This window comes from Xylocopa sonorina, chromosome 5 (genome assembly GCF_050948175.1).
Source record: "Xylocopa sonorina isolate GNS202 chromosome 5, iyXylSono1_principal, whole genome shotgun sequence".
Taxonomy (NCBI): Eukaryota; Metazoa; Arthropoda; class Insecta; order Hymenoptera; family Apidae; genus Xylocopa; species Xylocopa sonorina.
In genome coordinates, this window is record NC_135197.1 from 13,373,330 (window position 1) to 13,399,919 (window position 26,590).

A 26,590-nucleotide genomic window follows, 5' to 3' on the forward strand; every position below is an offset into this window, starting at 1 on the left:
ATTCCTCTATCCGAGCTGCTGGTCCGTGGTTTCGATCGCCAGTTCGGAATGCCATCTGGCGATGGTAGACCATTTCAGAGCGTCGGCCGTGAACTCTACGAGCAGGGGTCGCTTCGCCGTGGCGTGGGTTAGCGGCCCTCAGTATCGCGCGTCGCTTCGTGGTGTTCGGTTGGTTCGATCTTTCAGTCCCCGCGCAGTGTGTTCGTCCCGCGACGGAGCTTCGGCGACGAAGGGAAATAGAATGACAGCGACGTGAAGGTACCGGGGTAAAAGAACAGACACGGAAACGGTCCTCGAGCAGAATTCCTCCCCGTGTGAGCACCGAGCCGCGCGTTCCACCCGTTCGAAGCAGTGGAAAGGATGCGGCGTCTCGACGCGGCTACGCTCCTGCTCTGCCTTCGTGAGTACCGTATATATAATGCACGCATATAACGACGATTCGCAGGATTCCTTTCCCACTCTATATGGGCTCCGTCCCCTGCTCGCGGGAATGAATCACGGTAAGGCCAAAGGAACCAGGGGAAGGAAGGAAGGACGGACGGGTGGTATTTCTAGGTGGAAAAACGGCGTCTCGTCCTCGTACCTCGAAATCGTTCAGCCCTGCTTTTGCTTTTCCAACGGATCGCCGCCGTGCTCCGTTCCATTCTTCTCTCACCGGCTACGCTATAATTACGGTTAATTGGGTCTGACTGCCGCCTTGACTTCGAGACAAACGACCGCTTTCAGCGATTTGCCTCCCCTTCGGCTGGAATATCTCTCTTTCGGCGATACGTAACTCCGTATCGCGAGGCACGTTTGTCCGGGACCGTTTTTTTTTCGCTCCGATCGATCCTCGCCTCTGAACGCGATATCGAAACGAAAAAAGAAGGGAATTGAAAAAATTAGAGCGATCGCGGAGAGTTTGGAATTCGATGGGAACGCGCACGGCACGGTAGTAGGGAGGGAGGAACGCGAAGGACCGAAGGAAATCGTCGAGGGAAGTTTATTGGGCATTGGCATTGGAGGTCGAGAGCGGCTGGCAAAGCCGCATCGATGGCCCTTTAACGCGAGCCGTCCCGAAAAGCGGCTCGCGGCTCCAATTTGCAGTCGGCCGGCGAAATCGCTTCTGCCGATCTCTCACGTGCACCGCCACGAAATTTGCTCTCGCAGCCGATCCAACGATGCGTTGTCGATACCGATGCGAATGTTGCCAGTGCTGCTGCTGCTGCTGCTGTTGCTGTCGCTGATGGTGGTGGTGGTGGTAGTGGCGGTGGCGACGGTGATGGTGGCGATGTGGTGGTCTCGGGTGGATGCTGGCTACGGCCTCTCTCCATCGTCCATGATGCCGGCCGGTGTCGACCCACTGCTACCGCTTCTCTCTCTCCCTCGCGGCGAGGAGAACCGGTTCGATAGCCATGCACACCTAGAAACCGAATATACGCAGACTCGGTAGAGAAGGGGGGCCGTAGTACCACGTATCCACCTACCTAATATCGACGGTAACGTCGTATACGCGCGGCTGCACGTGTAATTAGTAGCGATAGCTACGAGAGGTAGAGCGACCCGATCGACACCGTTACGCGGGCTCTTTCGATTCTACTCGAAGAGGAGTAAATAGAGAAGGGAAACGTGAAATGGTCTCTCGTAGAAATCCTCGGATGATCCAGGTGGATCGACCGGATGGAGCTCGATAGGTAGAGGAATCAGGTTCGAGGAGGTAGACGTTGGATCGCTTAGCTCGGAATCGAGGACGATCGGGTTGGGCGGAGCGCGCAACGGTGGCGCATACGGGTCCGCACGGGCCGCAAGCATCCATCCCCGCGGTAGTGGCCCCACTTTTCCTTCCCCTGCCTGTTGCCCTACCGGCCACTTGGCTATTCATCTTGGTCCGGTGCTCCTAATTACACGTCTCGGGTTACGGATGAGGACGACCGTACCGCCGCTCCGTTCGGAGACGTCCTGTGCCCTGAAAAGGGGTACCAGCAACAGCACCAGCGCCACACACACTCCTGCCTTTTTTTCTCTCTGTCTACGTCTTTTTTACACTGGTTGCCACTAAAGGCCCTTTGTCCCCGGGCCGGCGTGCACGGCTATTTTATACACCGAATGTTATTCAGCCCCGGAGTTACTCGCAACCACTTTCTTTCTTCCTTTCTTTCTTTCTTTCTTTCTCTTCCCGCTCCTTTCCCCGTGACCGTTTCTCTTTCGCGGCGAAGCCACGGTTCCTGAAACCGTGACGCCGGTGTGTACGCGCGCGACGAAACCCGAGGGGCGGGACGGTTGGGACCGAGGTAGCAAGAAAAATTGTATTAGCCCTTTGATCCCTTGGCTGGTGGAGCGACTCGGAAGAGAGACCGAATAAAAGGAGAGGCCGCGCGTAATGCGGCTATTTACGCATAAAGAGCGAAAACGACGCGCTTTTTCCCGGGGAATCGCGACACGCCGGTGCCAGGACAACGCGCGAGCTTCCTTTGCCATCTCTCTCTCTCTCTCTCGTTTCACTTTTCTCTCTTCCTTCTTTCACGGTCCCACCGCGATCCACCGTGAGAATTGCCCGCGATCGACACCGGAACCATCGAACTCTGGCCAAACGCGATAACCAGAGAGATCGAAAGAAAAACAATGGACACAAAGGGATCGTCGTGTGTCTTTGGGAGCGTATCAACGCGACAACCAGATAGACGCGTGGCGGGTGATAGCGGAATATCCGGCGGTGCATATTCGACAGGAAATGCCTCTTCTGCCGTGGCGCTTCCCTTTTTTTCTTCTTTTTTTTTTCTTTCCTTTCTTTCTTTTCGTTGCCTTGTTTCTCCGTCTGTTTTTCATCGGGTTTGCTCGGCTCTCGACGGGCCTTGCCACAGTCCGCGTCTGAAAGAGCGTAAAACGCTTCGTCGCGGGCAAAAGCAGCGTTTGATGACCCGCGTGAAGCGCGGGAGACGCGGATAATATATTTCGAGCGGGCGACGAACGGCCCGGCACGATAGGCCTCTTTGAGAGTTGCTCGCGCATAGTCATTAATACGCGCGCGACTACTGAAATATGCCACGCTCCGACCGCTCGATCGGCCTTTCCCGTTCGACGAATTCCCTTTGCCTCGTTCGCCTGAATACCGCCCTCGACGCGCATCCCTCCTCCCGATTTTTCAATTTTTTACACGAGTACCTCTCTATCGCCGCCCCCATCTACCGAACAACACAACCATCTCCGAGTTTCCGTCCACTCGTGCTCTTTCCTTTCGCAGCCAGTTCGCGTACACGCGTGTATTTAGAAAAACGTACATCCGCCACCCTTGACGAATCTGGAATCGAAACTCGGGCCAACGATCGCGAATCGACGTTCAGTTCTAGCCCCAGGTTTTATCCCAGAGGGACCAATTGACAAACCGCGCGCGGTCTCTTTTTACGCGGCCGCCAGCCGCGACGAGAGTTACGTTCAAGGAGGAAGTTTATTTATTTTAACGACGGTAAGAAACGCGGAGCGCGAGAGACGTCGCGTTTCGCCGTTTCCACGCGATGCCACTAATTCGTCGTTCGCTTTTGTGCTGGTCACCGCGAAGCGCGACAGAGTGGCGTTACTTTTTCACTGTCAAAAGGGCGTCGCTACTCTAGCCGGCTGATCCTCGCGTGTCTTCCCTCGCTCGTTGCCACCCTCCTTTCTCCGTTTCCTTGGCCAGCGCGCCCACCGCTCCTCCACCTTCCTCCTTTTCTTTTACTTTTCCACCCTTTTCTCTCTTTTTTCTTTCTTTTTTTTTTTTTTTTAAATAAGACCGCGACTTACACCGCGTCTTGTCTCGACACCCCAAGACGAAGAAAGGAGGCTCTCAGCGCGCATTCAGAATCTCGTGGAAAACGTCCCGAGAGTGTGAATTTCACGGTGCTCGGAGCGTCTGGGAGGCGGCACTCCGGACACAATTTGCGGCGGCCTCGTCGGTGGCTAGGGCCCCGTGAAAATCCGCGCGCACAAATTTGTTTTCCTCCCTCTTTCTCTCCTTTCACCCACGCTCGCGACGCGCGCCAACCCGCGCGCACCGGCAGCCTCGCTGGACGCGATAAAGCGCGCGCTTTTATGAATTATGCATCGGAACGCGTTAAGCGGACGTCACACTTCGCCTTTTGTCAACGCCGCCTCCGCCCGTGCGTGTATCGAAACCGTTCGAGGAACTGCTCTCCTACCGTTCGCGACTCTTTGGCAATCAATTACACAGCGTATTAACGCGCGCGCGTAGGCGCGCGTACGCCCGTCGTATATAGAACGAGCCGGCCGGCTCGTTAACGCGAGCGCGCGTTCACGAGTTAAATTCCGAGATGCCGATAAGTGGGCAACTCTCTCGAGAGGAGTCGACGAGATATCTCGTCGACGAGAAACTCGAAAGGCATCCGGCTAATGATTTTTCGATTTTAACGAGCCGGTCGTTAGCGCGAGAGTAGCCGAAAGATTTCGAGTGATAACGAGGCGAGTTTCGTTGCTGCGAGGGTAGAGGGGGAGGGTGAACTTTCGTTCTTTTCGCTGTAGAACCGCGCCGCCGCGCGAATAATAATCAACCGTTCGGCGAAGAGGCGATCTCTCTTAAAACGGGGTGGAAATAGCTTTCGCTCTCGTTACTTTGAAGTGTTCGGTGTCGGCCGGAAGCGGGACCGACCGCGGAGGGTAAGGAGAGCTTGTCCTTTCGAACGGGTTTACGAGCGGATCCAGGCGCGGCTGCTCGCACGCGGAAGTGCAACGATTCGGCCGCGCGGCTGAAAAATCGCCGGGCTTGTGTAAACGTCATAAAGCGGCGCGAACAGCTGCGGCCGTCGAACGAAAGGAGAACGGGAACCGGTAGAGACGTTTTGCTACGGGGGAGGAAAGTAATCACGAGAGTAGGTCGTAAAAGCGGTCGTGTTTACCCCTCGGGGAGGTTCCAGGATCGTGGCCGTGGCATTCTTTTTTTAGGATTCGGCCTCGCCGCGCGAGTCACGCGCGTTCCTTCTCAAAGTCGCCGCGGTTCCATCCGTCTCGAGTCCGCCGCGATGTTTCCAAGTCGAGAATTACCGGAACCCCCCGTTCGAACGCGAGCCGCGTTGGAAATTACGGGTTCCTCGGGAACCTCCCACCCGACTCGCGTCGCCGCCCATTCTCGGGATTTTAAGGGTTAATCGTGGCGCTCGGGACGCGAGATAATGACAGGATCCGCGAGGGACATGGGTAAATTTTCTAAACGACGGATAGATCCTGTTCGAAGGGTGGGAACACGGCTCGTTGCGTGGCCCCGCAATTAGATGGGGTGCCCGGCACGGTCAGTCGAGCCAAGACGAAATAAAAGAGCCGGCGGATCCCGCTGGGCCATAGATTTATGGCTGGGCCTTATGGATCCGGCCATTGTCCCGGTTAACGGTTCACGAGCGGACGAGGCACCTCGAGCCGCCTTTTCCCTCCGCTTCGAAGCGAGCTTTCAGCGGCGTGCTCTTAAAATACAATGACGCGTCTATCGAAATATCGATTTCCGCGAACGCTGCCGGGGCCGCGAAGACGGAACCGCGAGGAATGTCTCTCCGATCGAGACGAGAGTTCTATTCTGGTCGCGCGACACCGTTCGTCGTCTACGAGTGTCGGTAGCTCGGGGTGCGATCGTCGCAAACTCTCGAAACCTACGTTGTTTCGTGTCGTTTCGCTCGGACGATCGTTACGATTCGTAGGTCGAGGTGATTAATTAACTTTCGGCGTGGTCGTTCGCATCGCGTCGAACGGACCGCGCACGTGTGCGAACCGAAACCCCGCGATCGATTTCGAAAAAGGGTAACAGAGAGAATTTAATCCGCGCGCACGTGCGAGTACGCGTTCCCTCCGCGTCGATGTCTGCGAAATCGGTGGTACGCGATCGGTCGATACGCCGAGAGCGCTGCTGTCTCGCTTTTTTTGTTCCCCCTCTCTCTCTCTCTAGCTCTCCTTTTTTTTTCCTTTCCTCCACCCTTCGGTTTTTGCGCCGCGAGAACGTTACTATCGACGGGCCGAAAAAAATATGCTCGAACAGATGATTCCTGTTACAGGTTTTTTCCCGGTTTCGCCCGTTTTTCGGCCCGTGTTTCGCATCGATGTCTCTCTTTTTTGCCTTCCTGTTCTGTTTGCACGGCCGCGTTGCACTCTCCACGGTATAATACGGTGTGTTTAATTCGCACACAGCCCGGCTATTTGCAACTCGTTGCCAAAGTTTGTTCGTCGGAGCGTTGCTCGAGGCCGAGCTCTTTAACGTCCCGCGCGCATTGTACGCGGTGGATCGTTTCGGATCGAAGTTTCGCGCAACGAAAGACCGGGAGCTTTGGTTAATTAGCTCGAACAGCTTAAAGTGTCCCGCCACGACGACGGAGCTCGTTCGTCGGGACTCGATAAGCTCGTCTGCTCCGAGCTGAGCGCACGATTGAATGGCCGCGAGCGTGGAGAACGCGATGGAGAACGCAACGCGCACGTGGCGCCTTCATTCACGGACGTTGTTCGAAGATAAGCATTATCTTCGCCCCTCCGCTTCTCGTTGCTCGACAAGTCGCGGCTGCGGATATTCGCGGCAATCGGGAAATTGTGCGGAATTACTCCAGGGAAATACCGCGTACGCGCGTTTAACAGAAGCCCTGTCTGTAGGTTCGAGGAAACAGGATAATCGCGTGGAGCGCGCGCGCCCGCGAGCGTAGACGTATCGGCGCGAGGAAGAGTTTTCTGTCCGTGGGAATCAAAGGACACCGATACAATGCCGTAGCCCCGTGCTAATTATCAATCAGCTTAATGAGGCCTCGGCATTCGTGCCGGCATCTCTCTCCTCAGGATCTCCATTAAACCGTGTTCCCTAGCCGCTGTTTATCGCTCCCGATTGTGTCCCACCGTCGCTCAGATAATTACTGAATTTTCCAACAACGACGCCCCTCGTGATTCCCAGCGATCCGCGGGTGTCGGACTGAAAGTTTCGAGATAAAATCGATGCGACCCTTTGACGTAGAGCCGCGTGTAAACGCTTTACGCGGCACCCAGCGAAAGGGTGGATGATAATTTCGTTATCCGTTGCAGCGAGAGTTACGTTTTTTCTCTATTTTTTGATCGACGTGTTTTCACAGTGGCACCGGCGTTCGGCCAGGACGGCGATCTCTACTTCTCGGTGAGCCCCGCGGAGCACTCGGTCGTCGAGGGATCCCCGGTGCGTCTGAGATGCGAGGCGCAACCGAGCTCGCGAGTCAAGTACTCGTGGAAGATCGACGGGCAACCGCTGGCGCCTAGTCCGCGGAGACACCAGGACGGCGGCGACCTAAGGATCACCAGAGTCAACCGTATCCTCGACAGCGGGAACTTCGTCTGCGTGGCCACTCACGAGGAAACCGGATACTCGATCGAGAGTTCGCCGGCCAAGATCAACATTCAATGTAAGTCCTCTTCTGTTCCCATCGCTTTGATCGAGTAGTCCGCGGACGGGGCGGAAAATACGACAGATACGCAATTAATTCGGCGGCGTCTGTTTCGTCGAGTAAAAGGGGGGTTCGACGCGGGGGTTCGCAGCGTTTAAAACCTGCGCGGCGCGGCGCACGACCCGCCGATAATGGAACGCGTTCCTTCGCGCAAAACACGGGAATTTTTTAACGAGCGCTAGCACCCCGTCATTTAATTAATATCGTGTTCGTGACGGCGGTGGTAGGCGGTGGGCGAGACCATCGAGAGATTAATCGCGTAGGTCTGGAGAGCGTCGCGCGAACCACCGCGCGAACCCTGGCGAACAGCCGCGCCTCGCCTCTGCGAACCCGGCAAACCGATATAATCCCGCGTTCACGCTCGCGTTGGTTAATCGACAAAGTGCGAGCGAGACGGGACGGAATGGAACGGAACGTAACGGAACGGAACGTGTACGGGAGGACAGTTCCGAGTTACCACAGGGTACTACTGCTGGTGGGCACCCCGCCCTCGAGGGATTCAAAGCGACGAGCTGCAACGGTTTTCACGTTATCCTCGCGGCACTTCTTAATCGCCCTTTCTCCGCAAAAGCGCAGATCAAACGCCTTCTCTGCGCAGAAATTACACGAGCCGAACCAAAGAGGGACAAACGGGACGAACGGTGCGTGTTCGCTATACCGAAAGGGGATGCACGGGGTAGACGGAGAACGAAAGAAAGGGAAGCGCACCGAGATTGGAATCGATTCGCGATAACCTCGGCCGCCGAACTCGGCTCTCTCCTTCTAACCGGCCCGCCCCATCCCCTCGCCCCTTCCGGTTACTCGCCACCGCGACATTAATTAAGCAGGATAATTTGCCATTGAACCGAGCTGCCCGATATACCACCTCACCCCCTCCCCCGCCCTCGTGGTAGTCGCGGTTCGCGTTTTAACGATTACGAAAAATCGTCGAGGGTTCGCGGCGAGCGAGGAGAGAGTGCGGAAAATAAATTCGACGACGTCCGCGTCGTCGCGACGGAACGCGGGGGGTGGGTGTTGAGGATGAAAAAAAATGTAATGTCACGTACGTTTTTCCCTTCTCCTTCTTCTTTCCCTTGACTTTTTTCTTCCCTTTATTTGCACCAGAAAACGCGCAAAATGGGTGCTTTCCGCGCGCAGGACGAGGGAGAACGAGGGTGGAGCGTCGAAATGGAAAAAGAGAAAAACGGGTAACTCCGGGGGTGGGCGGGTGGCGCGGATCGCGGCGGTGGTGCGATATTCAATGAATAATGAAGAAATTTGCAAAAAAAGAGAGAAAAAAAGTACATATTATTAAATCGGGGAAACGTCGAGGACGAGGGAAGAGGAGAGGAATAGTGGTGAAATGGTAGCGGGCGTCGCGGGGCCGGGGTGAGGAAAGAGAGGAACGACGCCGAGGCGTCGTTAGCGGCCCGGCACCTCGTTATCATGTATCGTTTCGTAATTATTATTACACGCTGCTGCCAACCCGGTGAAGTGCACCGAGCACGAGTACATTTAGCGCGTGCTTAATACCCGTCGCCCGGCTCGATTCCTTTTGATAATTGCGATAAATATAATAATGATAATGACGATGGAACGTTTTCTTCGGCTCGACGCGCCACCGTCGCCCGTTTTCCGCCTCCTCCGTGTTCGCGAATGAATTTCGTCTAGGCAGCTCGTCGCGTCCCTCGCAACTTCGTCGAGCCAACGAGCCCCCTTTCACTCGTCGGAACGACGAAACCACTCCTCGACAGGATAAAATGCTCCTCGACGGTTTCGCCTAATGTTTCTTAGTTCTTTCTCGTTCGACTAATAAACGTCTAATTAAGCTGGTGTCGTCTAACGTTGAACGCGTTTCGACGCTCGAGAGCGGACGATCCACCCCGCGGGGTGGAAATATCTTGGTGTAACCGAAAAAGCGCACGGAAGCTCGGCGGAATTTCGAGGGAGCATTTCGGGAATATTTTCGTTTCGACGAACACGAATATCACGGCGGTATTTAGTCGTATTACGGTGAAATTCTCACAATTTCGAGCAATAAAGCTAGAGACGGGGGACCGTCTTTTGTGTTCCAGAAGCACGCGTGTTACAGTCGGGGCTCGTTTCAGTTAATCCTTTAAACGCGCTTTAGCGCCGGAAATCCCTCCACCGCACGGGATATACGGGTGGTGCAGGCTCGGGGTATCGCGGTGCATTTTCGTTCCATTAAATAGAACGTCCGCCAGTATTTCCGGAATTTCAGCTGCCGTCTACCGCGTTTCTAGCAACCCGCGGTATGTAATATAATCGTGAAGTTGCCGCGACGCGAGAAACCGGGGGGGTGGAAAAGGAAAAACGAAAAAAAAGATCAACGTTTCGATCTCCGGGGAGGAGGATGGAAAGAACGTAATTAAATACGGGCGAAAGAATTTCGAAATAATTTCGCTAGATCGGAAAGCGTTGGTAGAGCCGGGAACCCCGGTTTTTCCACCCTCGAAAGGTCGAGCGTCTGACGAGTGATCTCTCGAACACGCTCAGCGATGACGAGCTGGCCCGCCGTGAATATTCCGCGTACACTACCTCGCCGTGAAAACCATCCCTTTCCCTCTTTTAATTTCCAACCCCTCGGCTCGCGGCCACAGACCGGGCTACGAGGGACGGACGCGAACGGGGGGTAATAACACGCCGAGGAGGATCCTTTGTCCAAATAAAAAAATAACATCTCGCTTCGCGACGAGGAAGAGCCTGCTGCGATACGCGACAATGGATAGGAAGTTGTTCAGCCCCGAGCTACGGTAGCAGCGAGAGGGTGAGAACCGTGGTGAAACACAGAGAGAGAGAGAGAGAGTGAGTGAGACGAAGGGAGGTGAGATGGAGAGGGACGAGCTACGGGACTAGGGGCTGAATTCTCCGCGACGCGTATCCTCGAGTTTACGCGAGATCCTATCTGATTTATACGCAGCGTACGTAGCAGAATCGAGCGCGCGTCGCCGTGCCTCCCAACGACTTCCTCCGCCGTTAGATAGTATTAAGGACTCCTAGGAGACCGAACGAGTTATACCTCCTCCCTTCCTCCCTTTTTCTTTCCTCGCGCGATCGTTAAAATTTCACGCGACCCAAGGAGAAACGTCGATACCGCGTATCCGCCCGCAATTCCACGCGTAGAGCGAGCGGTGGAACGGAAAATTGCCGAATGACTCGCGAGATTAAACAGTTTAAAGGGCTCCGAACGGCAAGTGTTAACGCGATTCCGGAGACGAGTGGATAATGGGATCGAAAAGTGGCTTCAGCCACCGTGAAAAATCCTGTCTCCGCGGGTTCTAATGGGGGCTGCTGCTGCTGCTGCCGCGACTAACGACCGCGGGTACCCGCTCGCGTTCTCGCCGCTCCTCGTTTACCTTCTCCTCGCGGTCTCGACCGACAATTAAACCTCACGCATTGTGCGTCGTCGACAATAAGCTATCGTTCCCTCTCCACGGAATCTCATTTCCTCCGACCCGTGGAACGCTACTTTTCGATGAGCGCTTTCGCTCGGTCTTCGACTCGTCCGGTCCTCGTCGCCGCGTCGCTCCACCCCCACGAGAACAATCGGCTCGCAGACGCTTCCATTAGAAGCGGTTAATCAGACGCTTTGAAAATCCGCCTCCTCTCTTCGCAGAGGACCTCGTCGTCTTGCGAACGTCGCTGCTAATTGCGCAAGCTCGATAGTTTCGACTCTGAACGAAATCGACGATCGTTACCGATTCACGCGCGCTGAATCCATCAGCGCTTTTGAGATACCCGCGAGGAATAATCCGCGCATTCTTGCATGGCGTTCGAACGAGCCGCGACCCCGGTCAGCCGCATAATGCGAGGCCAAACGGCAATTTGGCTCCCCGCATTGTACGCCACGACAATACCCATTTTTCAGCGGGTCCGCATTGACGGGAGGAGCGCGCGTGGACGGACCGACCCTTCTAAACACCGCGATGTATTTACCCCGCTCGCCTCGAGGGTACGCCTCGATCCAGATTCATCGGAATATTAAGTGACACCTGGTCGATAAATCGCGCTGCCGGAACTAGTTGCCACGCAAATATTTGCTTCGACCACTGCGATCCGCGGTGCGCTTCCGTAGCGGGAGGAAACCTCGAACGGGAAGGGTAAAAAGGAATAAAAAAGAAAAAAAAACAGCGCGTCGATGCGGCTTCGAATTATATCCCCTTTAAAGGGAGGAAATCCGCGAGATCTCGAGGCAAGCCAAGCCTACTACCATAGGGATTCTCTCGTTCTTTCCTCGTTCGTACGGCCCTCCTCTTTGCTCTTACTCCTGGTCGGTCGCGCGCAGGTGGAGAACTCAATTCAGGGAGGGTTTGCTTGCATTTTCATTGTCTCGCCTTCGTGCGGGCTGCATGTCGCCGTCGTCGTCGTCGTCGTCGTCGTCGCCGTCGACGACGATGTCGACGTCGTCGTTGGCCCGTCGCGGAGAGAGACAGGAAAAGAAAGGGACGGAGGAGTACGAGGAGCTGAAGAGGAGAAGGGCAAGCCACGGAAGAGGGATGAGGGTGAGAGAGGGGGGTGTAAGCTAATCGTTGAGGCTGCAGCCCGGGGCGGCTGCATTTTTTAAAAACACTACCACGAATACTCGTCGTGAACGCTCCCTTCGCCTTTTCTCTTTTTCTTTCTCCATCTCTCGAGCTCGCTATGGTGTATCTCGCTAGCCGTGCCGGTGCATTGTGCCGAGTGAATTGCAGGAGTGCAGCGTGTGCAACGCTTCGCGCCCTGCCCGTGCTCACGGGCTACTCTCGGGTGACCCTAAAAAAAAAAACGGAAAGGAAAAAAAAAAAGAAGTACATAAGCAGAGCGAACGTTACCTCCGTACGTTTCGCTTTCACGGTGTTTCCGTGTTTTGTGCGCGTCCCCCCCGTGCCTCTAAACGTTCTCCGTAGCGCGCCCCGGTCCGAGGTAGAAAGACATTTTTATTATTCCCCCTTTTCCTAGACGGTTACTCGCGACCAGCCAGGATAAAAGCTGGCTCGTCTGCAGGATAATTTAGGTTACCGAGAGCCGCCTCGAGGGGTGTAACGTCGAAATAGTGGAAACTCTTTGCGAGTTTCTGCCAACATTTTTTTGCTCGACTAAACTACACGGCTCTCGCGCGGATAGAAAGAGAGAGAGAGCGAATTTCGTCGAGCGTTGTACATTCGAGGCGTTCCCAGCCGATTTGTTTCGCGCGACTTTTGTCTCGGCGGCGCACAACCACCCCTGTCTGTCAAATTACCGTCATCGAGGCGAACAATCGGGGCCAAGTGTACACGGTAAGGCGTTTTAACCGGGGTGCACCGTAATCATTCCTCGCGTCAAATGAACGCGACTAATAGCGGGACGAGGGGCGAGGGTGAGCCCCGCGGTTCGTTGTGCGTGAAAGTAAAAAAAAAAAAAAGGGTAAAAAAGAGGAAACGAAGGTAGGGAACGGTAGCGGCCGAGGGAGGGTACGAGTGGGTTTTCGAGAAGAAAAAGGAGACGGTGGAAGGACAAGGAGGAGGAGATGGAGGAGTGCGAGCGGATACAAAATAAAACCGAAGAGAAAGAGATACCCGGGAGAAAGGAGGGAACGGTACCCAGCCAGAGCCACCCTATCGCGCGAATCTGCTCGATGAATACGGGAGATCCTGAGCTTTCCATTAATTACGCTCCTTACTAGTTAACCTTGCGCGTTTTTCCCTAATTAGTTGTACCGCGTAAGTTGCTCGAACGCGTGTTAAGCGCCGCGAAACAGAAAGGGACGACGAGCCGTTTCGTTCATTCGACGTGTACGTACGAAAACGACGAGTCGACCGCGGCTGACGATGGTATGAAACGGAACGACGACGCTCGTTTCGTGTCGCGTCGCGTCGCGTCGATGGAGAACGGAGACGAAGAGAATTAACGGCCGCCACTCGGGAAAACCACCTGCAAAATCGACGCGCGACCGTTTTATTTCGTTGCTTCGGGGCTGGCAGCGTTCAATGTAAACGGCGCGGGAACCGTCGCGAGTACAGCCAAACCGGATTTTCCGCGGGGTAAAAATGGACAGCCACGATGAAAACCGGGAAAAATACCGGGCTCCCCGGAATTGGTTATTTCACGGGACACGGCGAATATATTTTTCATATTACGCTGACGTCGGCCACCGGCGTTCCGCTGTCTCGTTTTCCCCCTCGAGCGTCAACGTTTCCCCGCTCAACCCTCTACCTCTCTCTCACTCTCTCTCTTTCTTTTTATTGCCGTACGAAAGAAAATTTTTCCATATTTTAAAAATCCTACAAATCTGCTGGTTTTCGTCGAGTACTCGTATATAGTATCTCCGGCGGAGCGGTTAAAAAACGAGGATATTTCCATCGCGTCGATCTTTCTACACTTGTCGGAGGAGTCCTCGAAATCGGCTCCCCGTCGAGAGCCAGAAACGGCTCGGCAGCGGGTTTGAAGGCCATTAATTTTGCGGTGGAGCGGTGAATGCATCGATGGATGCGGATGCTGATGGATGCATCTCTCGATCCTTGGGAATTACGGAGGCGCGTATGCAGACTCTGCTATCATTACGAGACGTTCCTCTCTCTCTCTCTCTTTTTTGCTCGCTATCGCGGCGCTGCAACGATACTCGACTGGGCGAACGGGAGTCATCGCGAACGATCCATTTGCGTTCAGATCGCTTGAAAATGCAGTCGTTCCTTATCGCCTGTCGCGTTTAATGCGTCGCCGATGTACCGGTTTTTTTTCCCCACCGCCGCGGAAAAACTCCTGGGGACGCGACCGTCAGAGAAATCGCATGACTGCACAATCTTTTTCATTTCGTCGTTACCGCCCTTACCCGTTATCTCAGCCACCTTCCTTCTCTCTTTCCGTTCCCTCTACCTTTTACCTGTTCCCCTCCCTCTACGGCTGTCCTCCTCGGTTAAAAATGATCTCGCCGATCGCGCGCTCGAGATTATTTCTCGGGATTAATAAAAAATTCAAAGGAGAAAGGAGGAGCGTGCGCAAATTTACACTCTACTCGAACTCTCGGCTCCGAGCGGAGCCGCAACCCCCCGCGCGCGTCGCATCGATCGCACGAGGCAACGCGCGCATTGTTTGGCTCAATTTCACGCGAGAAAGCGGCCGGTCGACCCTCGAACTTCGAGCGCAGCCCGGAGACGGAAGTGATCTCGCCGTTTCTGATTTTCGCTCGCGACAATGCCCGCTTTTGTTCGACGATCCGGCACGAGACCAGCCGCGAGAAGGGTGGCGTTTCGTTTCGACGACGCCGCGGACGTACGCAAAATCGTCCAACGATTTACGCGTCTTCGCCTCTTTCGTCCGTCGCGTTATAAAGGAACAGCGATCTCCTTTGATCGGTCCATCCATATCCCACCGGGAGAGCGACTCGCGTCGATCTTTCGTCGAGGCGGAAATGTTTGCTCGCCGGCTTGAAATTGCGAAGGAAACGGGAGAGCATCTTTGTCGGTCGTTACGTAGCAGAACTTCCCCTCGATGTTGACTCTAACTTCGTGATCGATCTGGACGTCTGCAATCACGAGAACTTTCCACGTTCCGTCGTCGTTCGTTTGCACTCAACTCGTGGGAACCAATTTAGTCTGGTGAATTAAAAACGTAATAATTCGCTGCCGGCGTCGGTGGCACTCGTGCACACGTGCTCGCAACGGTGGAGAGGGAGAGAGAGAGAGAGAGAGAGGAATGGAAAAATCGAAGAATTAATTTATCTCCGCGGCTCGACGCTTCCGAGCGTCGCGTCGTGGGCGTACGTATGCGCGTACGTGCGTTCTATCTGCTCGGCGATACGCGACACTATTTTCAGCAATTTTATCTACAGCGCCAACGCGACTCCCGTTCGTAGAAACGAGCCGATGCACGGGTTCGAATCGATGCTCCCGCGCCGTCTCGATTTTTCTATCAACCGCTGCCTCCGCGCTCTTCTCGTCTCCCCCTCTCTGTTTTCATCCGTTCCGATCCCCGCGAGAGATCCCCGTTGTAATTGCGATACACGCGCGTCCCGCGATGGGACTTCGTTTGAGAACGAACCCGGAACCGATACACCCGGTCACGGGTCTCTTCCGCACCTCGCGGTCTCGCCCGCGCAAACCGTCCGTCTCTACTTGACGCCGCCTGCCACGCGCGCGTTTCCACCCCAATCTCGAATCGAAAAAAAATGTTCGATTCCGCTCGATCGAAGCTCGCTTTGTCCAGGTGCAACGGCGATGCCGCGAGACTCCATTGATCGGGCCGAAACTGCCCCGATGCCGCGCGCGTACCGTCCTCTATACCTGTGTACACACCGTTTGCTTTATCGATTTGCACTTGCAACACAAACGCAATATTTGCTCCGCTCAAATAGCACGGCCCCGTTGTTTTATCGCTCGCGTCTCAGATTCTTTCCCCGGCAACGATCCCGTGTTTGCCTCTCGATCGCCGGCGACGGTAATAAATCGTGGACGCTCGAGAGGAGGATACATTCCTCGATCTCGAGAAGGTCTCGTAGAACGAAACGCGTGGCCTCGAGTTCGATCTTCCGGCGACGACAGCGCGCGGCTCGATAAGACGGCGGAAACGCGAACCGAGAAAAGGGTGGAAAGGGGTGGAAAAAACGTCCGGGACGATCGAACGTTATTGAATTACACCGAACTGGTGACGAGCAGCGGCGGCCCCGCAGTTTTCCGCGGTGGAGACCAACTTTTTTAACAACCCTTACGCGCTCGCCGCCGCTTCCTGCGGTAACGAACCTTGTCCCAACGCGCGCGGTGGAACTTATCGCTTACTCCCACTGGTGGTGGTGCGAGCCAGCAAAGTGTTATCACGGCTAGGCGACCCTTGACTTTCGGATGACGGCTGACATCACCCTTCTCTCGCGTAGATTCGACGGTTCGAAAATAATTACCGTGTTCCTGGGTCCCGTCACCCTGCTGGATGCGCTCCCCCTAACGTCTCGTCTCTCTTCCACGGTTTTTGTATTCCTTCTGAGGTGGTTTCGAGGATTGCCACTCGGGGCACGTTCGCAATACACTCCTCGTCCCTTCCCCCTCCCTCCTCTATCCTTGCCCCCGTTGGTCTTGGTAGTTCCTTCGGAAATTAGATAATTCAAGAACACCGGGAGCAATTGGAGCGTGGCAAGCGTAAAGTATGCAAATCGTTAGAGCACCGGTTCCACCGGGAAAGAATTCGACGTTCCGCGTTTAAATATTTACATTTCATTTCCTCAAAGTTCCGACTGCGCTATCGGTCGGCGTTACGTACAATATCTACGAGAGAGAGAGTAGTAGATTCTGTTCTTCCGGAAAGCAAACGAACCGCCGCTGCGCGGCAAGTCCATTTTTATTACCCCCCCGGTAATCCCGCGGCGTTCGTCATCGGCCACGGCCGATATCCTATCTCGAACGTTCCCACTTCGAAACCGGGAATTTACGACGCGCGTCTCATCCTTTTACGACGCGTCATAAAAAATGCAAGAGCGTTTCGATGTCTCTCGGCTGGCGTCGTTATCGACGATACGAGGAGGGTCCCGAAGAATGTTCGATTGTACGGACACCAACCTTCCACCCTGCCCGCCGCCGCCAACCCCCGAAAACCGTTTAATCGCTGCGCGCGTAAAAGGCGCGGCAGATATTATTCGAGGGTTAACCGATCGATGTATAATGTATAAACAGCTTTGAAAGTCGAAGCACGGTGGAAATAATTGCGACGCGAAAAGTAACGAGCCAAAGAGAGAGAGAGAGAGAGAGAGAGAAAGCCTCGTTCGTTAGTAAGTTCGCTCCTAAAAATCCCCGGGCAGCCGTTCGCTTCCCTCGGCCCCTTCCGCTCTCTTTTTTCCATTAAACAGAACCACCCCTGTGTCCCGCGACTCGACTCGAGTCGCGTCGAGTCGACTCGCCGACACGGAATTATCGAGCGGGAATCGATTTCGCTCGTTAACAACGCGGCTCGGACGTTCGCGAATTTCTCCGCTCAATTAAAATGATTCGCGTCGCAGGGTGAATCGCGGATAATTAACATTAAACGTTCTTTTCACGGCAACGCGGTCCCGTATCTCTCTCTCGCTCTCTCTCTCTCTCTCTCTCTCTCTCTCTCTTTCTCTCTATCCAGCGCACGCGAGAACAATCGCTGAACCGGATTCCGCGTTAATCGAGCCATCTCGATAACCCCCCGTGTCGCGTTTGCTCCACGAACGCGGCAAAATATCGTCCGCTCGACGCGCCTCTATAGTCGGACCACCCCTTTTGTCCTCTTCGCCCGACAAAGCGGCGCGGCCGCTCCGCTCGAGGCGCTGCTCCAAAAAATTTCCACGTCTCTTTCGAACAGAGTCGTTACGATATTCCTCTTACACCGGATACGGATTCGATTCTTCCTCTTTCTCTCGACGTTTTTTCTTTTTTCTTCTTTTCCTGCTCGTTCCACGTTCCCTCGGCTGGATTGTTTCGGGTCCGAGTTAAAATTCCGCACGGTCAGAGGCGAGGTTCGCGAAACGGAGAAGAGAGTCGGCGACCTAGAGCTGCGGCAGACGAGGGCGGATAGGTACAGTTCTGGAGAGCCATAAAACTTTATGGTGCGTTTGCATCGACCGACCCTCCCTTCCCTTTCCCTGCTTTACTACCATCCCCATAGCAACGACCGACCCCCGAACAGAGCCACCCTGCATCCCTCTCTCTCTCTCTCTCTTTTTCTCTCGCTCCCTTTCTATCTCGCTATCTCTCCGCCTCTCTTCTTTCTAACCGATACGCGTTCCCTCTTTCTTTCTCTCAATCTGTTCGTCTCGCCTCCGTGGTTCGCTTTCTTCGTCTTCCGGGTAGGCGAGCGCGCGCGCCCTCGCAAGGGTACGCCAGCTACTCTCTCTCTCTCTCTCTCTCTCTCTCTCTCTCTCTCTCTCTCTCTCTCTCTCTCTCTCTCTCTCTCTCTCTCTCTCTCTCTCTCTCTCTCTCTCCCTACGTTTCCCTTTTCTATCCCTTAACGCGTCGCCACGACGCGTACGTTCGCTTGATTCCACGCTAGCCAAGCGATAGAACGAAAAATCGTACGCTTAAACGCGACTACTTACTCGGACGATGGAGATGCTGTCCGAACTGGAGGGCGGTTCCAGGAAACCGATCGATCGAACGGTTTTCCTTCCTCGCAGAGGTACAAGCTCGTCGCGTGCGTAGACGTTCCGTATTTTTTTTGGGGGGGACAAAGGTTTGGTCGATGCGTGCCGGACGATACCTCTCGTTTGCTCAGCCCGGATCTTCAAGGTCCTGGCCGCGTGTGCACGCTCGATAGCGCGCAGACAACGCGCTTCCGGGGCTTATCGTGTGCGTATGCGTGTGGCTGGTGCGGTCTCGAGTTTACGAAAGGGGAACGCCGCCGCCAGCGACGATACCGGGTTTAAAAAGAAACGAGATCGAATCGAGTCGTAGCCGTGGATTTGTTTGTTTAGAAAGCAATCGCTTACGAGCATCTCTCGCCGATTGGCTGCCCGCTCGGTCTCGAATAGCTGCTCCGCTTCATGCGACGCTGCGCTCGCCACGTACACGCGTCATATCGGATTTCACGGTCCCTAGTTATAAACGATAGTTTTCCCGACGACTCCTTCCTTTTTTCCTCCATCCGCGCTCCACTCGTTAACCAGAAATAACACGGCTTTTTATGGGTCCTCTCCTTCGTCCCTCTCTCTCTCACTCTCTATGGGTCACTGTTCCCATTCAGAAATTCCGATGCCTTAAAGAGAAGAGTCTTTAAAACCGCGGTTCACGAAAGAACGCGGCCGTTTATTAAAGGGAAGGAATTTTTAGGAAGGAGCGTTCGCCTCTCCGAGGAACTGGTCGCGGCGCGCGGTCGAAAGGGTTCGTCGGGGTGGCCCCGGAACGGAGCGCGAGCGGTGTCTCTGCCCGACACTCCCGTCGACGAATTAGCTCGCCTGCCCTTTCATCTTTCTCTCTCTCTCTCTCTCTTCTCTGTGCCCGCGCCGCTCTTTTCCCACTCTCGACGGTTTTCTTCTTTTTTCTCGGTGTTCCGCGAGACTAACGTCGAGCCACGGCCAGGCTCCTCGGCACGACGTAATCCACTAATAATTCAACGCCAGCTAGGCGCTCTTCCCACACTTCCCGTTCACGGGCCAGGCCGCGCCACGCTTCTCTTTCTTTCGACGGAAGGTTTCCAGAGAAAACCGCGGTTTGTTTGCACGTCTAGGATAAACAGCCGGCCTTGCGGCGAGGCGGGATCGCTCGGGGTGAGAGAGCCGCGTCACGTGGAAAACGGGACCCACCGCGTTTCGCTCCGTGCTCGCTGGCGTGCTTTTATTTTTCCCCAATCCCCCCACCCTTTTTTTTTACCTTCTCCGTTCCTCTTCGGGATGCCGACCGTCACCCCTTTCGGCGGCATTCTTTCATGTCCTTTTCGGTTTACAATGTACGTAAACGATCTCCAAGGGGTGCGCGCTTTGTCTCTTCGAGGGATATTAGATTCGAAACGGGACGCTTTTAGCTGCCCCTTTTCGCGGGAATCGTTTCAATTCAACGAGGAAAATTATTTCGAGTTCCACGCAGCCACCCTCCCGCACCCTTGTCCTCTTTCTCTTTTTTACACGGTCGCCTGGAAAAACTTCCATTTCTCGCGGCTGTCGCGTTACTCGACCTTCGACGTTGTTGGAGACCGCCTCGCGAGCTTCGTTCTCTCATAACTTGACCAGGAAACCTCGGTTCCACGCGGTCTACGACGCTCGTAGGTCGCTCGCTGCGATAACCCGGCGTATCAGCGAACTCGTTCAACCGCTTCGGCTGAGACAGGCGTTTCTTCGGCTCTTTGTTCGCCTCGGGACGAAGTCTGGCGTTAAAGGGCTCGTTCTCATCGGGCGCCACCGTTTGTCGCGCACCGAGACGAGGTTCCCTGCAGGAAACGACGAAGGGAAAGTCCCTTTGAAAGGCACGTTTCGAGACTGACGTTTCACCTCGCGCTCGAGGAAACTTTCCTTTATTAACGTCGCTAAATTGCACCCTCGCGCAAGGAAGGATCGCTCGCAGACGATCGAGAAACTTTTCGCGTCGATCGCGAACAGATTCGAACGCGATTCAAGTATTCCGTATCGAATGTAAAAAGCGACTCGAACCAGCGGGCATATTCGAGGGATGAAAGGGTTAATAACGGCCCGGTCTCGAAAGGGACCGTGCGCGCAGCTGCCTTTCAACTTGGCACCAACGACGCCATTATTTCGATCGCCCACGCTCACGGCCGCGCTGAGCTCGATATCGGCTTTGGCGCCGATCGCTTGACGAATTTTTTTCCTCTCCATCTCTCTTCGTCGAAGAAAACCCACTTCCGCCGTTTGTTTCCGCGGCTGTTTTCCAACCGCCTCGGGCCACGCTCCCGTACGAACCCTCCTCCAACTCGCAAACCATTGTCTGCGCGCCGATACGTTCGCTTTTCGAGCGAAAACAAGAGGGGGCTCGCGGAGAATTTCTTTAACGAGAAACCGTCGTTTGTCCGCGTCTGGAATCTTCGATACGAGTCGATCCCGGAAGGGGGACGGGACGGAAATTTCGCATCGACGTTCGCGTCGAGGAGGCCGTGGAAGAAAAGCGGACACGGTGCTCGACGTTTCCGCGACGTGTGGCACAGCTTTCGAAGCTCGATATCGAGCCAGCGGGCGTTTGTCGAGAACCGATCACTTTTCCCGGTTGCTCCCTCGACTTTCCTCCGCGCTTTGACGCAGCCTTTCATACCGCCTGTAGGCCGGTGGCCGCTTTACAAGACGGAAATCGAGCGTGCAAACGGCTTTCGTCCGATTCCCGTCGAACGCCCCGTCAAGGAGGAACCGTCAACCTGCCCTAGCCTCACCTCTTCGACCGGGAACGAAAATCAAAGCGCGGAAGATCGCCCCTTGCCGCCAATCGTATCGTTCGTCGTTAATTCTCGCCGATATCCCCATCGACGTCGACGCGTCCTCTCGTTTCCGCCAATTTGTCGACGCCCGCCTGGCCACAGCGCGACCGAGACTACTGCGTCCCGTCTGGGTGGTCCGTGTCGTAACGCGTCCAACTCCCCCGGAAGATTACACGCATCTGTCGACGCGTTCTCGATCCGTTCCCGATCTCCCCCTCGAGCGAATGAAAAACAGAAAAGGAATATCGCGTTACGCTCTCGACCCGTACGAGCAGACGGCTGGTTAGTACCCGAGCCAGGCTTTTTTCATTTTTAATTATTTCCATCGGTCGGATGCTCCCCGGGGAGATACCGCGGGGCGAGGAGGGGACGTTTTCAGGGTCAACCTTCGAGCCAAGGTTGCGTTCGTAGCAGCAGAAGAGGTCTGGTTCCCGGCGTGTACCTTCCTTGGTACCCTCGTGCACGCACGCGCGTCATCCTCCCGGTGTTTACACGAAAGTTAATCTCGACTGCGTGGTTAGTGGATGCCGAAGGAGCGCGCCGCGGCCGGGAAAAGGTGGGGCGGTTGGACGTTGCCGGCGTGCACGATGATAATAATAAACGTTGGCTCTCCCTTTCTTCCCGTTCTCGCTCTATCCTTTCCCGTTTTCACCTCCACCCGGCTCCCCTCGCCTTAGGCCTGCTGCTGCTGCTGCAGCCTTCCTCGCCCGGTTCAGCCGGTTCCCTCTCGCGTTCTCCTTCTCTTCTCCTCTCTCTTCTCTCGCTCTCGCTTAGCGAACGCGCGCGCGCGCGCGACCGCTGCCGGCGGTGCCTTTGATCTCTCGCTTCGTTTGTGCATTTAAACACGGCTTTCCGAGTAGCGGAGAGAGCCGCGAGGAGCCGAGCTCGAGGAGGACACGGGGGAAAAGCCTGCGGTACGAGGAGAGCGAGAGAGAGAGAGAGAGAGAGAGAAACGAGAACTCGAGTGGCCGAGCAAAATCTCGTGGAGACCTCAGAGACGCAAAGTGAGTTTCGCGATTACAAACGAGCCCTTCTTGCCCGTCCTCCTCCTCCTCCTCCTTCTCCTGCCCCTCCGTCCGACGTTCGCGTCTTCTTCTTCTTCTTCTTCTTCTCCTTTTTCTTCTTTTTCTTCTTTGAACCGACTCCTCTGTCGTCACGGTCATCCCTTTCCGATTTTTCCTTCCTCCTTCCGAGCTTTGTCGCTCTTTATCGTCGACGACGGCCGGCAGCCGGCCCTCGAACGTCCGCCGCCTCCTCGAGGACGGACTCCTCGAGATTAATGCTCCTTAATGGACTCAATGCTGAGAGAAGAGCGCGCGCGGGCATTTTAGCGCGGCCCTTTAATCCGCTCGCGCAGCCGGGGCCCCGTACGAAGGCGAAAGGGGGCGAACAACCACCGCCACAGGGTGAGTACCGCGCGTGTTTTCCCTCTTCGACATCAAACCGAGTTTTGATGTTCGTACGACCGCCGCCACCGCCGCCGTCGTCGTCGTCGTCGTCGTCTCGTTCTCTCCTCGAGTCGTAATGTGTGTCGCGAACGAAAATCGAATTCGCGTTCCTGTCGTGTCGGGGAACGGGGAAAGAGAAAGAGAGAGAGAGAGATCGACGCGGATGAGGGAGGATTTAATACGCAAAGTAATCAGCCCGGTGAGAGGGGTGGGAACGAACGCGTTTCCCCGAGAAACAGTAGAAAAGCTGCCCTCTAGACGCGTCGTCGCGGGTGAAAGCAAAAAGGATTGGACGCGGGGCCCACTCGGCTGTTAATAACGCCACCTCGGGGATGACGATGCGCCTAGCAGTCGTCGCCATTTCACGGCTAACCAGGTATCCATGTAAACTGAATTCCCCGTTTTTCTCGGAGTTTTCGGTGGGCGCCTTATCCGCGTCGCCCTCGCCGCGCGAATCGGAATCGATTCCCCGTCGAGTCCTGGCTCCCACGCGGTCGCGAATCAAAGGGAAACTCCGGTTAATGACTCGCGCGCGCGCGCTCATCCTTGACGGCTCTCTCCAGCCGCAGGAGATTCCCTCGCCGGAAGGAGAATATTTTATACGCCGGATTAATGGATTGCTTTCGAAACGTTGCTCGGTTACGCTTAAACGGATCGAGGATCGAGCCGGACGCGGAAGCTGAAGAATTTCTGGTCCCGACCGCGAGCCAGGGATCGATCGAGGGGAAGGAGGGACAAAGGGTAACGAGTTCGATTAACGAGGGAAGCCTTATCGGGCATATTGTCTCCGGTAAACCGTTCGTAAGTTACCCTCGACGTCTCGAGTTTCCTTGCTGGCATCGACTCGTCGTCGCGCCACCCTCCGCTCGATCGGGTACCTGCCTTATAAATCTCTCTCAACGTGTCCCAGTTCCCTCGACCGGGCCTTTGTCCGTCATTCGCGTTTGTACGATTCGTTCAGGAGCGTTCTCTTGCCTTTGACTCTCGCGAGTCGTTAGAGAGCCGCGCGATCGAACATCGAACGGAAGTGCTCGCCGTTCGATTCCATCGGCGAGGAACGCGCGGTGGAAAAGCGCGATTACAGGGAGCGGGCGGAATTCCAGGAAGAGGAGAAAGAGCAGTCCTGGGACAATGGAACGGAAAGCAATTCCGAACCGCGGACCAGAGACTGCGAAGACGGAGGAGGACGAAGAGGCGAAGGACGTGCCGTGGAGGGGGCGGAAGCAGCTCCCTGGGAATGTCAGGTCGATTTCGTCCTCGTTCCTTTTTCCCTCGAAAGGAATTCGAGCGACAGTCTGTGTGTAACCTACCGGAGAAGCGACCACTCGAAACCCGTGGATTTAATCGAATCAAATAAAACATCCCGGTCGAAGCCATCCGTCCCTCTTCTGCCGCGGCCCGTTCCCTTTTTGCCCGTCGTTGTTTTTCCCCGTCTTCCAGCACGAGGAGCACGTCTTCCTTTTTGCGCCCGTCTCGCGTTCGATTCGTCCTGCATCCGCGGCAGGAGTCGAGCAGACGACGAGCGGGCAGAACGCGCGCGGTTCGTTGAGAAAAAAGAGGGTTGGGAGGGGCGGGACAGCAGGAGGAAAGAGTTCTCTCGGCATCGACTTTCGGCGATGTCCTCTGGTTTGCGCGGAACAAACGCTTCGGGGCGTCCTCCTCGTTTTTTCTTCATTTACCCCGACTCCGTTGAAGGAGACGTCGGCAAATAACTTTTCCTCCCTCTCTCTCTCTCGCTCGCTTTCTCGCAAAGAACTGGACAGACTTTCAGAGCGTCTCGCGAGCGACCTTGCTCTTGAAAATCGAGAGAACCGCCCGATTGGCGCAGAATTCAGCCACCGAGAGCATTCCGCCGATATCGACTACTCGCTCGCAGGCGGTGGCCGCCGTAAGGAAAGCACCACGGCGGAGACCGCTAAATTATTCGCGAGACCACCGGTGACCTGATCGATCCGCGGGCATTTCTGTTTCAGGGATCAGCGAGGCGAGCGTGCAGCTGCAGCAGCCGAAGCTACCCTCGGCGATCCGCGTGGGCGGCGAGGTCGAACTTCGATGTCACGTCGATGGCTCCGGGGACATGAAATACGAGTGGTTCAAGTTCGTTGCGCAACCCGCTGCTATTTAACCGCGCGACGCGAAATAACCCCGGGGGTTGGATAATTCCCGGAAAATCAGTATCGCAGCCCTCCCTGGCTCCCTGCGCCGAACTAACTTCAGACCTCGCGTCGCGTAACTGACACCCGTCGTTTACCTACAACCACCGTTTGAATTATCCAGCGACATTCTCCACCGCTCCTCTCCATCCCTCTCTCACCCTCGCTGGTCCCTGCTTCTCACTTTTCGCCTCGCCAAGTTTCCAACCCCCGCTCGTCGCGTCTATCGATGGGAAGAAACCGCGAGAACATTTAACGAACCACTTTTCAGAAACCGGCAACTGATGGAGAAGAGCGATCGAATCGAGATCAAGAAGAGGAAGCTGCACGTCCACCGTGCTGTACCCGAGGACAGCGGCATGTACAGCTGTCTGGCGAAGAACGAGGCTGGATCGTCGCCGAAAATGGAAAGCTACCCTTTAATCGTGGCTGGCAATGACACCGCCACGGTCAAGGTGGTGCCCAGAAACCTGATCGTGAAACGCGGCGAACTGGCGGTCCTCCACTGCGTCTTCGAGGACGCTGACTCGGTGCAGTGGTTTTCCAAGGACATCGGCCCGTTTGAAACCGACGACGAGAGAACTGTGCTCGAAAATGGCACTCTGATGATCCGCTCAGCCGAGCTCAGGGACCAAGGATTCTATTCCTGCCACGGCGATCGCGGGGATAGCACCATCAGCTACACGGTCGAGCTTCAGATAGCTTGTAAGGGAGCGCGTTCAGGAGTTCTTAAGAGTTTCTTGGAAATTTTGTCGAACTAGGTTGTCGCAGTGAGAACTGGAAAAAGTTAAACGGGATAATCTCGTGTGTCGTAGATCTGATGAACCTCTCGGCAGCGTCGTTCGAGCCGTTACTACCGAACCAGGTGGCGGTGGTCGGCGAGGACCAGGAGCTGCAAGTCAGCTGTTTGGAACCCTCCGGTCTGCCCAGCCCCAAAGTCTACTGGAGAGATCCCAAGGGGCACATAATCAGCGATTCGGGACCGGTGCGCGTGCAGGACAACACGCTGATCATCGCGAAGGCTCGAATAGGCGAGGACGACGGAAACTATACCTGCGTCGCCGAGAATATGGCCGGGGAGACCGACATATCCGCCCAAGTGGTTATCTCGAGTGAGTAGGGGGCCCAGATTCGATTCCACTGGTTGTTACGCGATAGAAAGTAAAAACGAAAGGCGAACCGTTTCTCCCGTTTCCAGCCCCGCCGGCGTTAATAAGCTCGCCGGAAAGCCAGAGCGTGATGGAGGGCGATAGCGTAACGCTGACGTGCTCGTACACGGGCATGGAGCCGCCTGTGACCCACGTTCGATGGCTGAAAGACGGGGAGCCGTTGAAAGAGACCGGCGGCCCGACCAGACATCGGGTAACCGATCACCACGGCAACGTGACCCTGCACTTGAAGAGCGCCGAGCTGTCCGACAAGGGCAGCTACGGCTGCGAGGTATCGACGAAGGGGTTCCCAGCGATATTTTCGGAGCGCGCCACCCTGACGGTCGAGGAGAAGCTCAAGTTCTCCCCGCAACCGGTGGACAAGCGGCTGGAGCTCGGCTCGACGGCCAAAGTGCCGTGCAAGTCGCAGGGCGCGACCAACCCGACGGTGAAGTGGATCAAGGAGGGGGCAGCGGGCGAGGAATTCCCTAAGCACGTGCAAGATATCAATGGGACTCTCCACTTCAACGGGGTCCTCGAGGAGGACAAGGGCCGGTACACCTGTATAGCCAGCAACGCGCAGGGATCGATCAACCACACGATCAGCATCGACGTAGTCAGTG

The 26,590-nt window shown here is 55.5% G+C and overlaps 1 protein-coding gene across 1 annotated transcript in view; it reads left to right on the top strand.

The window, feature by feature from the left end:
* The first annotated feature begins 278 nt into the window (after positions 1-278).
* The window catches only part of LOC143423365 (electroneutral sodium bicarbonate exchanger 1-like), a 284,457-nt gene continuing 258,145 nt past the window's right edge, over positions 279-26,590 (top strand). The window contains exons 1-6 of the mRNA XM_076894625.1: positions 279-400; positions 7,059-7,361; positions 24,640-24,763; positions 25,091-25,524; positions 25,635-25,931; positions 26,018-26,587. Of these exons, the coding sequence (XP_076750740.1) occupies positions 361-400; positions 7,059-7,361; positions 24,640-24,763; positions 25,091-25,524; positions 25,635-25,931; positions 26,018-26,587 (1,768 nt within the window). The 5' untranslated portion in view covers positions 279-360. The remainder of the gene's footprint in view (positions 401-7,058; positions 7,362-24,639; positions 24,764-25,090; positions 25,525-25,634; positions 25,932-26,017; positions 26,588-26,590) is intronic.